We start from the raw sequence: 12,811 nt of genomic DNA, 5'->3' as shown, positions 1-12,811 counted from the left end.
GGGTTGTGCTGCCATTCAGTGAGACTTGGACAGGATGAGAGCTGGGCAGGGAGAAATTTAATGAAATTCAGCAAGGGCAAGTGTAGAGTCTTGAACCTGGGAAAGAACAACCTCATGGACCAGGACAGGTTGGGGACTGACCTGTTGGAGAGCAGTGAAGGGGAAAAGGACCTGGGGGTCCTGGTGGATGGAAGGATGACCATGAGGCAGCAATGTGCTCTTGTGGCCAAGAAGGCCAATGCTATTCTGGGGTGGATTAGAAGGGCTGTGGTCAGTAGGTCAAGAGAGGTTCTCCTTCCTCTCTACTCTGTCCTGGTGAGGCCACATCTGGAATATTGTGTCCAGTTCTGGGCCCCTCAGTTCAAGAAGGACCTCAGGGGACTGCTTGGAAGTGTCCAGCACAGATCCACAAAAACGATTAAGGGAGTGGAACATCTTCCTTACAAGGAGAGACTGAGGGAGCTGGGGCTCTTTAGCTTGGAGAGGAGAAGGCTGAGAGGTGACCTCATTCATGTTTATAAATATGTAAAGGGTGAGTGCCAGGAGGATGGAACCAGGCTCTGCTGGGTGGTGCTTAATGACAGGACAAAGGGCACTGGGTGGAAGTTGAGGCATAGGAAGTTCCATGGAAACAGGAGGAAATTTTTTTTCATTGTGAAGGTGATTGATACAACACTGGAACAGGCTGCCCAGGGGGTGGCGCAGTCTCCCTCTCTGGAGATATTCAAGACCTTCCTGGATGAGTTCCTGTGTGATCTGGTACAGTTGATCCTACTCTGGCAAGGGATTTGGACTGGATGATCTCTCAAGGTCCCATCCAGCCCCTAACATTCTGTGATTCTGTGATCTTCCCAAGATTGTTAAGCAGACACTGATCAATGTAGGTGGTCAGAACTAAATTAAAAAAGGTTGTAACTATGTAAAGCTGTTTATATCCTAAGCAAGTTCTAGCAATGTAGAATCCTTTCAGCATGAAACTGATAAAGTTGTCAACATCATTACTGTCAAATGAAGTAACTGTGTCCAGAGAAGGGCCATGAGCATGATCAGAGGGCTGAAGCACCTCTCCTATGAGGAGAGACTTAAAGAATTGGGGCTGTTCAGTCTGGAGAAGAGAAGGCTCTGAGGTGACCTTCTTGTGGCCTTCCAGTATTTGAAGGGGGCTCCAAGAAAGCTGGGGAGGGACTTTTTAGGCTATCAGGTAGTGATAGGAGTAGGGGGAATGGAACAAAGCTGGAAGTGGGGAGATTCAGACTGGATGTGAGGAAGAAGTTCTTCCCCATGAGAGTGGTGAGAGCCTGGAATGGGTTGTCCAGGGAGGTGGTTGAGGCCCCATCCCTGGAGGTGTTTAAGGCCAGGCTGGATGAGGCTCTGGCCAGCCTGATGTAGTGTGAGGTGTCCCTGGCCATGGCAGGGGGGTTGGAACTGGATGATCCTTGTGGTCCCTTCCAACCCTGACTGATTCTATGATTCTAATTCTAGGGTCCTGGTGAGGCCCCCAGTCAGCATTTGGAATTAACTAGGGACACCTTTCTATTTTCTCATCCTTGCAGCAAGTAAAACAAGCTCTGCCTTATTCACATGCCTACCAAGTAATCACAGTCTCTTTTACCAGCCCTCTCCTCCTTTTTAATTCTTAATATTTTTTAGTATTTTCTATCAGAGATGCTGGGAATGCTGAATTATCTATCTGATAGCATTTTCACCCAGTCCACTCAGTCATTCATTACTTTCCACCCTCTCCCTCTTTTCTTGAGGACTTTTGCCCCTGTGTGTTCATTCAATCACATCCTTACTGTCAGTGCAATGATTTTCAGCTTCTGTTCCTCTCTGCTGTCACTCACCTGTGTGAACAGACTTTGCTCTCACAGATGACAGCCTCTTTTCCAGGATTTTCTTGAAGTGATAGAGATATTGAGTCCATGCCTAGATGGGAGGAGAGCAAACCATATTTGAAACCCCTCACATTTATGCAGAAAGAGGAAAAAAAGTTCTTATTTTTGTACCTGTTCACAATTACAGCAGCCTCCCAAACAGAATGTGACATTTTTCCTCTCTTTTTGATAGAGTTGTATTCTCTGCCTGCAGGTGGCTCCAAATGATAATGGAAAGAGCAAAGGCTGCAGAAGACCTTGTCCCCAAACCACATTAAGGAATATACAATTTCAGCTTTGAGTAACTTCATTCTCTGTGTATTTCAGGGAAGGAAGCTGGCACTGCCTGAGTCAAGGGTTCTGTTGAAAGGATGATGCTTTTTAGGATGGAGAGGAGAAGACTGAGGGCTGGAGGTCAGGAAGGAAGGGACAGCCTCTTCTCACTTGTGCCCTGTGATAGGACAAGGGGCAATGGATGTGAAATACAGCACAGGAAGTTCCACCTCAACATGAGGAGGAACTTCTTTACTGTAAGGGTCACAGAGCACTGGAACAGGCTGCCCAGAGAGGTTGTGGAGTCTCCTTCTCTGGAGACTTTCAAGACCTGCCTGGATGCATTCTTGTGTGACCTGTGCTAGCTTCTGTGTTCCTGCTCTGGCAGAGCTGGGCTCAAAGATCTCCAGAGGTCCCTTCCAACCCCTAACATCCTGTGATCCTGTAGTTTTATCATTGTTTTGTCCCCTATGGCAAATCAGGGTATGAGATTAATCACTGTTGGGTTGGGTTTTCTTGGAGTGGTGGAATGGAGTGGTCAGAAAGATGAAAGATGGAGGGCAGTATCATCATTTAAAGATAAAATCAATGGAAACCACTAAGGAGAGAATTATTCCCATATGTCTACCTCTAAGTTTAAACCAGATGAGAAATCCCTGATAGAGAACTATTTTAACAGTTTATTCCATAGGTTTGTTATCTTGAACAGAATGAGTCCAAGAGCTGGAAGGCTACTGGGGCTTACTAGAGCTGGGTTGTTTTGCTTTCTGTTAATTGAAAGCAATAATCTGAAATGATGTGTGGCTGTAATGAATCCAACTCTTCTCCATTATACTGCAACATAAACCAAGAAAGACTGATCTTATCTACCCCAGCTTTATATCAGCATGTTTCAATTTCACTAATTAGTTCCTTTTTATATTATTGTTGTGGAAATAAGAATCAAGAATCTCCCAGCTCTGTGATAGGGTGTAAATAATTTTGTTTTGATTTGTTTTGTTTTCCTCTTCTGAAGGATAATGAAATGTAGTTCAGGTTCACTATATCCCATTTATCAGCTCTGTTCCATGCAAGTTTTCAATACAGAAAGACATCTATTCCACTTTTACCTAAGGATGTTAGTATACTTTTGAAGTGAAGACAGAAAAGCAGAGTTCACTTAGGAAAATAAAACACATAAATAATAAATGCATTGGACTTGCTTGCAACAGCTTCAAAAAGAAACCAACGTTTCCATGTTGTAAATGAGAACTAATAACTCCAGTACTTTGAGAAGATGAAACATTAGCCTCCTTCCTTCTGGAAGAGAGGAGTTTGAAAGCTTTCATCCTGTATGCATCTTCAGCTGCTATATATTTGAAAAATACTTTATAAGCAAGGCATGCTCAGAAAATGTCTTAAAATAGTGTCCCAGGGCTTTAAAAAGCTTTGCTTTTGTACACCAGCAAGTGTATTACATTTTCCTTGAGCAGTACACATTTTGCAGTGATGTTTAGGTCAGTTAAACACTGTTAATTACAATTTTATTCTATCCTAAGGGGGGAGGAAAAAAAAGAAAAAATCAGAATATTGCCAGTTACTAAAATGTAAAAGCTGTTATTCTCCACGGTCATTTGCTTGATAATAAAATTCACAGATGTGCTCACAGTATTAATTCATATTGAAAGAATCTTGTCTTTATAGCTCCTATTTTCGGTCAATGAGACTGAAATGTAAACTATTCATGTATCTTCTTTTGCCAGTGTATGCACTTAATCCCCATTATTTTTATTGGCAGTAACACATGGCTATCTGAAGGCACAATAAACTCTGTACAGTGTAATTAGTTGCTTGGTTTTGGTAGCATCTTTCTGCTGCAGTATATTAAAGAGCCTTCACGACACTCAAAATTTCTCCCTCAGTGCAGCGGTGTAACAGTGTGAGAGCTGAAATCCCCCTCCCACACTGACAATGACCAGGCTAGCTCAGTCTGGAAGCGAATGAAAGCTGCATTTACAAGCAAAACTACAATCTATGATGAAATGCAATGAATATGTACAAATAGACACTACTCACAACGTTTACAAATAGGTACAATCAACAGAAAAGCACAACCAAGCTCCCTTTGCTTCCCCCAAGGGGCCTCCCCCCCAGCCAGAAGGAATTCCCCCAGACTCCCCTAGCAGAAGGCAGAGAGTCAAGAAGCAGAGAGGCTGTTAGACTTGGCTTGCCAAGGTCAGTGTGTTATCTTTAGCCAGGAAAAAAGTAGACAGAAGTTGAGCAAGGTGAGACTGCCCCAACTCCCCAATCTTGTTTTGAGTAGAGATTCTTAAACATTCCTCTCTCTCCAATGGAAGTGTTTAGAACAATCATTATTTTGCTTTCTTACACCCAATGGTGATTTATTTACATTCTTTCACTTTCTCTGCTTGAACTTTGTGAAGAAAAATTAAAAAGACAGTCTTTAAACCATCGCAAGTGGCAAACTAATATCAACTTGCCAGAGCAATGCTGATAGTTATCTAAAATGGAAAGAGAGAAATTAGTCTTCTACAGACTTGTCGTCTCAGCTAAATTCTATTTGGCTTATTCCTATGTTGTTTGCCAACAAGCCCTGTGTTGTTCCCCAGATGGAGCAGGACAAGAGTTCCATGGATTCCCAATCAAATAATACAGTGGGCTCCTGCCCACCTTTAAGTTGCTTAATCATTTACTGCTTCAGTTGAGATACAAGAAGCTGTCTTTCTCCACAGGAATTTCTTTAAAGTTACACACAGGAATTTCTTTAGCGTTACAGACATTTTCTCAAAGGGGGTCCTGTGATTGCAAAGGTATCTTCACATCCAAAAGCATAGGAAATGCCTGCTAACAAACACAGAGCCAAAGATAATACTCAGGAATACAGCTTCTCAGCAATAAAATCTCACTCCTTCTGCCAAAGTACAACCAAATAGAGACCAAGCAGAAGCCCTTCCTCTCCCTCTGCTCTCACTCGCTCCCTTCCTCAGGGATTGGGGGAATACCTGGAGCTCTCCAGCATGAAGCAATGTCTCAAGGCATGGAGGATTCAGCAAGTTATTAAAGTAGTTACTGTCACACTAAATCATGCTGAAATACTGATTTAAGACAGAGAACCACACTAAACTAAAATAGTCATAAACAAAATTACAGAAGGAGAGGAAAGCATGTGCCTGGAAGGGGAGAGAGAACAGAATGTTTTTAAAGTGGCACAGAAAGAGTCTTTTACCATAACCTAACAGTGTATCAGCAAAATATTCTTCAAGACTACCTCAAAATCCAGCTATGTGGGATTCACCCCATTGGGCTTTAGGCACTTACCAGAGTCACCTAATCCAGCAGCACAGTTGCCTTAGGCTCTCTCTACTGGAGAGAGACACCTCCAGACAGCAAAGTGCACTCTAGATGGAGATCACTGCCACAGTCTGCTCTCACACTGAGAAAAACATAGAGGACAGTAGAGAAACTGGTAAAGAAAGCAGAATGGTTACACCTCCTTCAGAGGGACTGGATGAAGGCAACTTAGCTTGACTGCAGTTGTCACCTGGTCAGTTGGGAGCTGCTTGGTTTTTCACATTCAGCAGAGCAATGGATGCAGTAAAGGTGTAGCTCAAAAGTTTTGCCTCATTTTCTTTTACTTTTTGCTGTTGTTGCTTCCCTCACCCACTCCTCACCACCAGAAACATCCCCGTCGCACTGAGATGAGCAAAGGAACTGCACAGGTAGTGTGAGGTCAGTGAAAGGAGAGGCAGAGTTGGAGAAACAAAAGCCCTTTTGGAAAGATGCGTGCTGCTGTAGCTGAGGAAAGATGCAGCCATTTGGTTGGGAAGCATCCAGTGGGAGAAAGAAACTCATGAAGCAACAATGCTGGAAAAGACCTGGATGTGGCTGTAGTCAGCAGACTAAGTGCTACAGATCTGAAATATTAGCCACAGACATAGACAAGTGAAGCCTCTGAACTGCAAAACAACCAGCTTGGCTTGTCACAGGGCTCCTGGCTGCACTGATTGCTGCACCAGCCACACATGTGGCATTTATCTTCAGATCCTGCATCAGCAACAAACCGTTGTCAGGATGGAGGGAGTGGTGACAAAAGTAACAGTGATTAACACGGGATTTTCAATGGAAGAGCCAACTTATTACATTAAATTTGTCTGCTATGAAATGATATAATTGGGAGAGATAACAATGATCCATGCATGCAAAGGGATAAAATAAAGAAATGAAGAATTTAACACCAAGAAACAAATCCTACATTTAGACTGTAGTTAAGAGAAAAGGCACTAGAATAGGTAGGGTAACGATTTCCTACACATTTATCTGCTCAGTGTCCCAAAGCAACTCAGAGCCATTGTCCCACTGTCAAGCCTTCAACAAAAAATGCCACAGCTTGCAAATGCACTATGAAAGCAAAAAATAGCAGGACTATCATAAAAGAGGAGTGAGGCCATATTATGGGCTAAGATTATTGGTATCTAGAGTCATAACATAAAGCAAATTCCTTCACTCTTTCATACTGGATGTATCAAAGCAGGTGTCTTGGTTTGAGCTGGAGCAGCTTTAGGCTTGATCTCTTCATGGAAAGAGAGATTGGTCATTGGAATGGGCTGCCCAGGGAGGTGGTGGGGTCAGTATCCCTGGAGGTGGTTAAGAAGAGACTGGATGAGGCACTTAGTGCCATGGTCTAGTTGAGAAGAGGAGGCTCAGGGGAGACCTCATTGCTGTCTACAACTACCTGAAGGGAGGTTGGAGCCAGGTGGGGGTTGGGCTCTTCTCCCAGGCATCCAGTGACACATTCTCAAGCTGTGCCAGGGGAGGTTTAGGCTGGATGTTAGGAAGAAATTCTTCACAGAGAGATTGGCCATTGGAATATGCTGCCCAGGGAGGTGGTGGAGTCACTGTCCCTGAAAGTGTTTAAAATAAGACTGGATGAGGCACTTAGTGCCATGGCTTAGTTGATTAGATGGTGTTGGGTGATAGGTTGGACCTGGTGATCTCTGAGGTCTTTTCCAACCTAGTTAATTCTGTGATTCTGGGTGATGGTTGGACTTAATGATCTTGGAGGTCTCTTCCAACATGGTTGATGCCATGATAGCTTGGTTTACGTTCTGTGATAGCTCCGGATGGAGGACACAATGTATTTTACCCCAAAAGCAGCAAATAAAAATGCTCTCACAGAATTAGAAGTTACATAGAAATAATATTTACAAAAGTAAACAAAGTTCTACACCTTGGCACAACAACCACAAGCAGCACTACAGGCTGTGGACGGAGTGGCTGGAGAGCAGCCAGGCAGAAGGGGACCTGGGAGTGCTGGTTGATAGTAGCTGAACATGAGCCTGCAGTGTGCCCAGGTGGTGAAGAAGGCCAATGGCATCCTGGCCTGGATCAGGAATAGTGTGGCCAGCTGGAGCAGGGAAGTCATTTTGCCCTGTACTCAGCACTGGTCAGGCCACACCTCGAGTACTGTGTCCAGTTCTGGGCTCCTCAGTTCAAGAGAGCTGTACTGGAACGTGTCCAGAGAAGGGCAACGAAGCTGGTGAGGAGTCTGGAACACAAACCCTATGAGGAGAGGCTGAGGGAGCTGGGGGTGTTTAGCCTGGTGAAGAGGAGGCTCAGGGGAGACTTCATTGCTGTCTACAACTACCTGAAGGGAGGTTGTAGCCAGGTGGGGGTTGGTCTCTTCTCCCAGGCAACCAGCAACAACGAGGGGATACAGTCTCAAGCTGTGCCAGGGGAGGTATGGGCTGGATGTGAGGAGGAAGTTCTTCACAGAGAGAGAGATTGCCCATTGGAATGGGCTGCCCAGGGAGGTGGTGGAGTCACCGTCCTTGGAGACGTTCAAGAGAAGCCTGGATGAGGCACCTAGTGCCATGGTCTTGTTGATTGGCTAGGGCTGGGTGATAGGTTGGACTGGATGATCTTGGAGATCTCTTCCAAGCTGGTTGATTCTATGATTCTATGAAATGTCCCCAAGTAAAAGTGTGTATATATATAGCTAGTTAGATATAGATATATATAAAATTAGAATTGGCCCTGGCCTAGCCCCCTGGCCAGGCCCCAAACTAGGCAGCACAAAAGATCCTTCAGCCAACCAAACCACCCCCACTGTGCAAGTGAAGGCAAAAGCCACCTGCCTGGAGCAGAGAAAGAGAGAGCTGACTGGAAGGCTGGCTCCCTAGATAGAGAGATGCAGCAAAGGGCACGGAATAACAATATTGACAATATGAGACTGAGGGCCCTGGGGCTATTTAGTCTGGAGAAGAGAAGACTGAGAGGGGATCTGATCAATGTCTATCAATAGCTGAGGGGTGGGTGTCAAGGGGAGGGGGCCAGGCTCTTTTTGGTGGTTCACAGTGATAAGACAAGGAGCAATGGGTTCAAACTTGAACATAGAAGATTTCAGCTCGACAGGAGGAGAAACTTCTTTCCAGTGAGGGTGACAGAGCACTGGAACAGGCTGCCCAGGGGGGTTGTGGAGTTTCCTTCCCTGGAGAATTTCGAAACCCACCTGGATGCATTCCTGTGTAGACTCCCCTAAGTGATCCTGCTGTGGCAGGGGGCTTGGACCTGATGATCTCTTGAGGTCCCTTCCAGCCTCTGATGTACTGTGAGACTGTGATACCGTGATATTACAATATCCTGTGTCTCCCTCTTGGGATGGATTTTTCCACCCCCTCAGGAGGTGTTTGCACTTTATGATTTTACAATTAACCCTTAACTTCCCTTAACCTACAACAGCAGGTTATCACAGAATCATGGAATTGTTAAGGTTGGAAGGGACCTCAAGGATCATCCAGTCCCAACCGCCCTGCCATGGCCAGGGACACCTCACACTACATCAGGTTGCTCAGAGCCACATCCAGCCTGGCCTTAAAAACCTTCAGGGATGAGGCTTCTACCACCTCCCTGGGCAACCTGTGCCAGTGTCTCATCATAAATAAATGTCAACCATGTTTCTGCTAGAGAACACTGGAGGTCTGATCAATCACCTTCGGGTAGAAAAGGAATCCATAGACTTGGTCATCCACTTCTGGAGGGAAACAGTTCTTGCTTTCAGAGGAAGGATAGTGAATGGCAGTGAAAACTTCAAAAAGGACAAGAAGTAAAAAGTAGCATTTAAAGGTGAATTTCAACCTGGCACTAAGCGTGGCAAGAGATTGTAAATATCATTGAGAAATGGCTTCCTTGACTGTCATTTTAGTCTGAGAAAGCTTCTTCTTGACTCTGAATTATCCAGTAGAGCTATTATTGACAGGCAAACATACTAATGGATACCCACTTCTCTGAACAATGTGGCATTAGGAAGGAAAAAAAAAATTAAGAAAACACTCGGAGGAGCAGAATGAGGAAACAAAAAGGCCCCAAAGTGCTGAAATTCTGACAATGTGAAAGATAAACGGAGAAGGTTTGGACAAGACTTCACATTGTGTCTACAAATGAGAGGCAGAAAGGAAGAATGATGGAAAGAAACTGAATTTCTAGAAATTAGTTCTCAGGCACTTGATAATTTAAAAACTGTGAGAGAATCATAGAATCATAGAATCAGTCAGGGTTGGAAGGAACCACAAGGATCATCTAGTTCCAACCCCCCTGCCGTGGGCAGGGACACTCCACACTAGGTCAGGCTGGCCAGAGCCTCAAGAGAAGAGAGAAGGCTGCCTATGCACTATAGTGAAAAAAACCCCAAAGAGTTTGAGGTGCAAGGTGTTCCACACAGAATTTAGATGAATTAGCAATACAAAGGGAAGAATGGAAAACAGCAGTGTTTGTGCCAATGAGGCAGTCTGGAATCCCTAAGAAGAGACAAGATTGTGTTTGGGATCTGAAATACACACCAAATAACATAAGACTAAGGGAAGCATCCAGATATACTTTGGACAAACCTATTGCAGAAAAAAGAAATCAGCTGCTCAGACTTAATTTTATGGAGAGTTCTCAGGCAGCTGGAAAGAACAACTGTAACGTACAAACAGGAAGGGGACTGGGAACTACAGATCCACTCATACAACTTTCTCATAAAGGGTGAAAAATCTGAATGCAGGTTCCCTTGTTTTGCTCTAGCTGCTGAAAATGTGGGCATATATATTATTAATGGTTAAGACACACAGGCTGAGTAAATGTTAGACCCCAGGGAAATGATGAATACCATTCAGACACATGTAAACTTGGCACTAATAATGATTTATATGGAATACAAACCAGTTTCAGTGTTCAGTGCTTACAGCACTGTTAGCAATATAAATAATTTCCACTCCCAAGTAGTGAAAGAGCTTTCTGCAATACTTTCCATAATTCTTTTTTCTTTTTGCCCTTTTGGGTTTTTTTCCCCTTTCACTCAACAGAGAATGAAACGGGGTTTGATAAATCCAGAGAACACCAAACATCATGAAATATTTGCCTGCTAGTGCAGGTATTTAACCGAGATCACTAACGTCTGGCCCTTATTTTAATTCATACTAATTTCCACTGAAGACTCCACCCCTGTAGTCCCCCAGCTGGAAGGAGAAGACCTATAAAATGGGCAGCTCTTTGGCCAGGATGTTTGCTATTAAACTCCCATTGCTTCATCTCTGCAGCAATAACAATCCTTACAGGCCAATGTGGAGAACAAGGCTGGTCAGTAAATTTCCACATCTGTCAATTCATTTTTCCTTCCTAGAGCACCCACTTATGACTGGCACACAGGGAGACACTCTTTACTCTCTGCCCATCCCAACAGCAAGCTAGCAAATTATCCAGGGCTGTATATCACACCTGAGGCTTTCTTTGCCCACAGCTGATAGCAGAATTTGGCCCTGAAGTGGATAAGCATCCACAGAATTCAGTAGTTTGCTGGGTTGTTGCAAGTGTCTTTGTCTAGAAATTTGATATGAATGATGAAAGAGAAGAAAGGATATTGATTGCTAACCTTCTGCCTGGATGACCATAACATTTTTCTTCAGATCAATTGAGGGATTTACAAGACACAACCTTGGCTCCTGCTTCTGAGACATGCAGACTCCGTTCTGGTTTACAACCATCCAGGCACGGTCATACAGCAAACCTTGGTTTCCCACTGGCCATTTTGTAACCTGAAAAAGAATCAGGAGGTTATACAAAGGTTTAGAAGATGTTAGCTGCGTTAGTAGATTCATGATGACAAGAGAGGGAAAAGAAACTGTTAATGAAATGCTTTGAAATCAGGAAAACTTGTGTGAGTCAGTGTCAGCCTTTAATAAGTGAAAGCTTAGCTGCACATCGAAGATCAAGATACCACTGGACAAAGCTGACAAAACAAAATGGATTTACTATGATTTGTTAAGTATTATCATACACATTGATTTAACAGAGCTATGATAGCTGAATAAAAAAAAACAAAACTCTGAAATCATTTGAAAACTGCTCTCAGTTTTATACTCCTTCATTTTTAGGACTTTCCCCCCATTGATATTATTTTAATTTACAAAGCCTGGACATTTCATGGGAGTTACATGAATCATAGCAAAATTAAACAAACCAACAGCAAGTGTATTAAAGCCACCTAGCTTGCCATGGGACAGGAAGGCATGTTGATTTAACATGCTCTGGGACCAATGCCATTTGCCATCAGCAGGTCTTTGTGCTAAATGAAGCTGGGCTGACAAAGAGCTAAAGAAGTCCTGAGCTCTGAGACAGGCAAACACAGGAATCCAACTTTTGACATGACAGCAAGAAAAATGTGACATTCACAATTCTTAAGAAAAAATGTACATGTTTTGCATAAAACTGGAACAACTGAGGTTTCTGGTTTAGCTGGGAGCATAAGAGTTTCTCCAGATCTTCTTACAACAAAACACGTTGTCCTCTTAGCTCTATGTTCTTCCATTACTTCTCTAACACTCTTTACATTTCATAGCCTATACAACCATACTGTCCTTTGGCTTTTATGTACTCTTTTTTCTTCTGCGGAAAGAATGTCTGCTGCTTAGGGCAACAAAGCTGGTGGGGAGCCTGGAACACAAACCCTATGAGGAGAGGCTGAGGGAGCTGGGGGTGTTTAGCCTGGAGAAGAGGAGGCTCAGGGGTGATCTCATTGCTGTCTACAACTACCTGAAGGGAGGTTGTAGCCAGGTGGGGGTTGGTCTCTTCTTCCAGGCAACCAGCAGCAGAAGGAGGGGACACAGTCTCAAGTTGTGCCAGGGGAGGTATAGGCTGGATAGTAGGAGGAAGTTCTTCACAGAGAGAGAGATTGGCCATTGGAATGTGCTGCTCAGGGAGGTGGTGGAGTCACCATCACTGGAGATGTTCAAGAGAAGCCTGGATGAGGCACTTAGTGCCATGGTCTAGTTGATTGGATAGGGCTGGGTGATAGGTTGGACTGGATGATCTTGGAGGTCTCTTCCAAAGCTTTTGATTCTATGATTCTATGAAAAGGCCCCAAGGTAAAAGGATATATATATATATAATTAGAATTGGCCCTGGCCTAGCCCCCTGGCCAGGCTCCAAACTAGGTCTCAACTAGGCAGCACAAAGTATCCTTCAGCCAACCAAACCACCCCCATGGTGCAAGTGCAGGCAAAAGCTACCTGCCCAGAGCAGAGAAAGAGAGAGCTGACTGGAAGGTCAGCTCCCTAGATAGGTTGGACTGAATGATCTTGGAGGTCTCTTCCAACCTGCTAGATTCTATGATTCTACTGATGCCTCTC

The 12,811-nt window shown here is 44.1% G+C and overlaps 1 protein-coding gene across 1 annotated transcript in view; it reads right to left on the bottom strand.

The window, feature by feature from the left end:
* The window catches only part of MOCOS (molybdenum cofactor sulfurase), a 238,669-nt gene that overhangs the window by 23,992 nt on the left and 201,866 nt on the right, over positions 1–12,811 (bottom strand). The window contains exons 9-10 of the mRNA XM_054381619.1: positions 11,056–11,218; positions 1,845–1,926 (exon numbers count right to left, since the gene is read on the bottom strand). Of these exons, the coding sequence (XP_054237594.1) occupies positions 1,845–1,926; positions 11,056–11,218 (245 nt within the window). The remainder of the gene's footprint in view (positions 1–1,844; positions 1,927–11,055; positions 11,219–12,811) is intronic.

The sequence above is a fragment of the Indicator indicator genome, chromosome 6 (genome assembly GCF_027791375.1).
Source record: "Indicator indicator isolate 239-I01 chromosome 6, UM_Iind_1.1, whole genome shotgun sequence".
Taxonomy (NCBI): domain Eukaryota; kingdom Metazoa; phylum Chordata; class Aves; order Piciformes; family Indicatoridae; genus Indicator; species Indicator indicator.
Note: the sequence above shows the minus strand (reverse complement) of the source record. Positions and strands in the feature narration are given on the sequence as shown.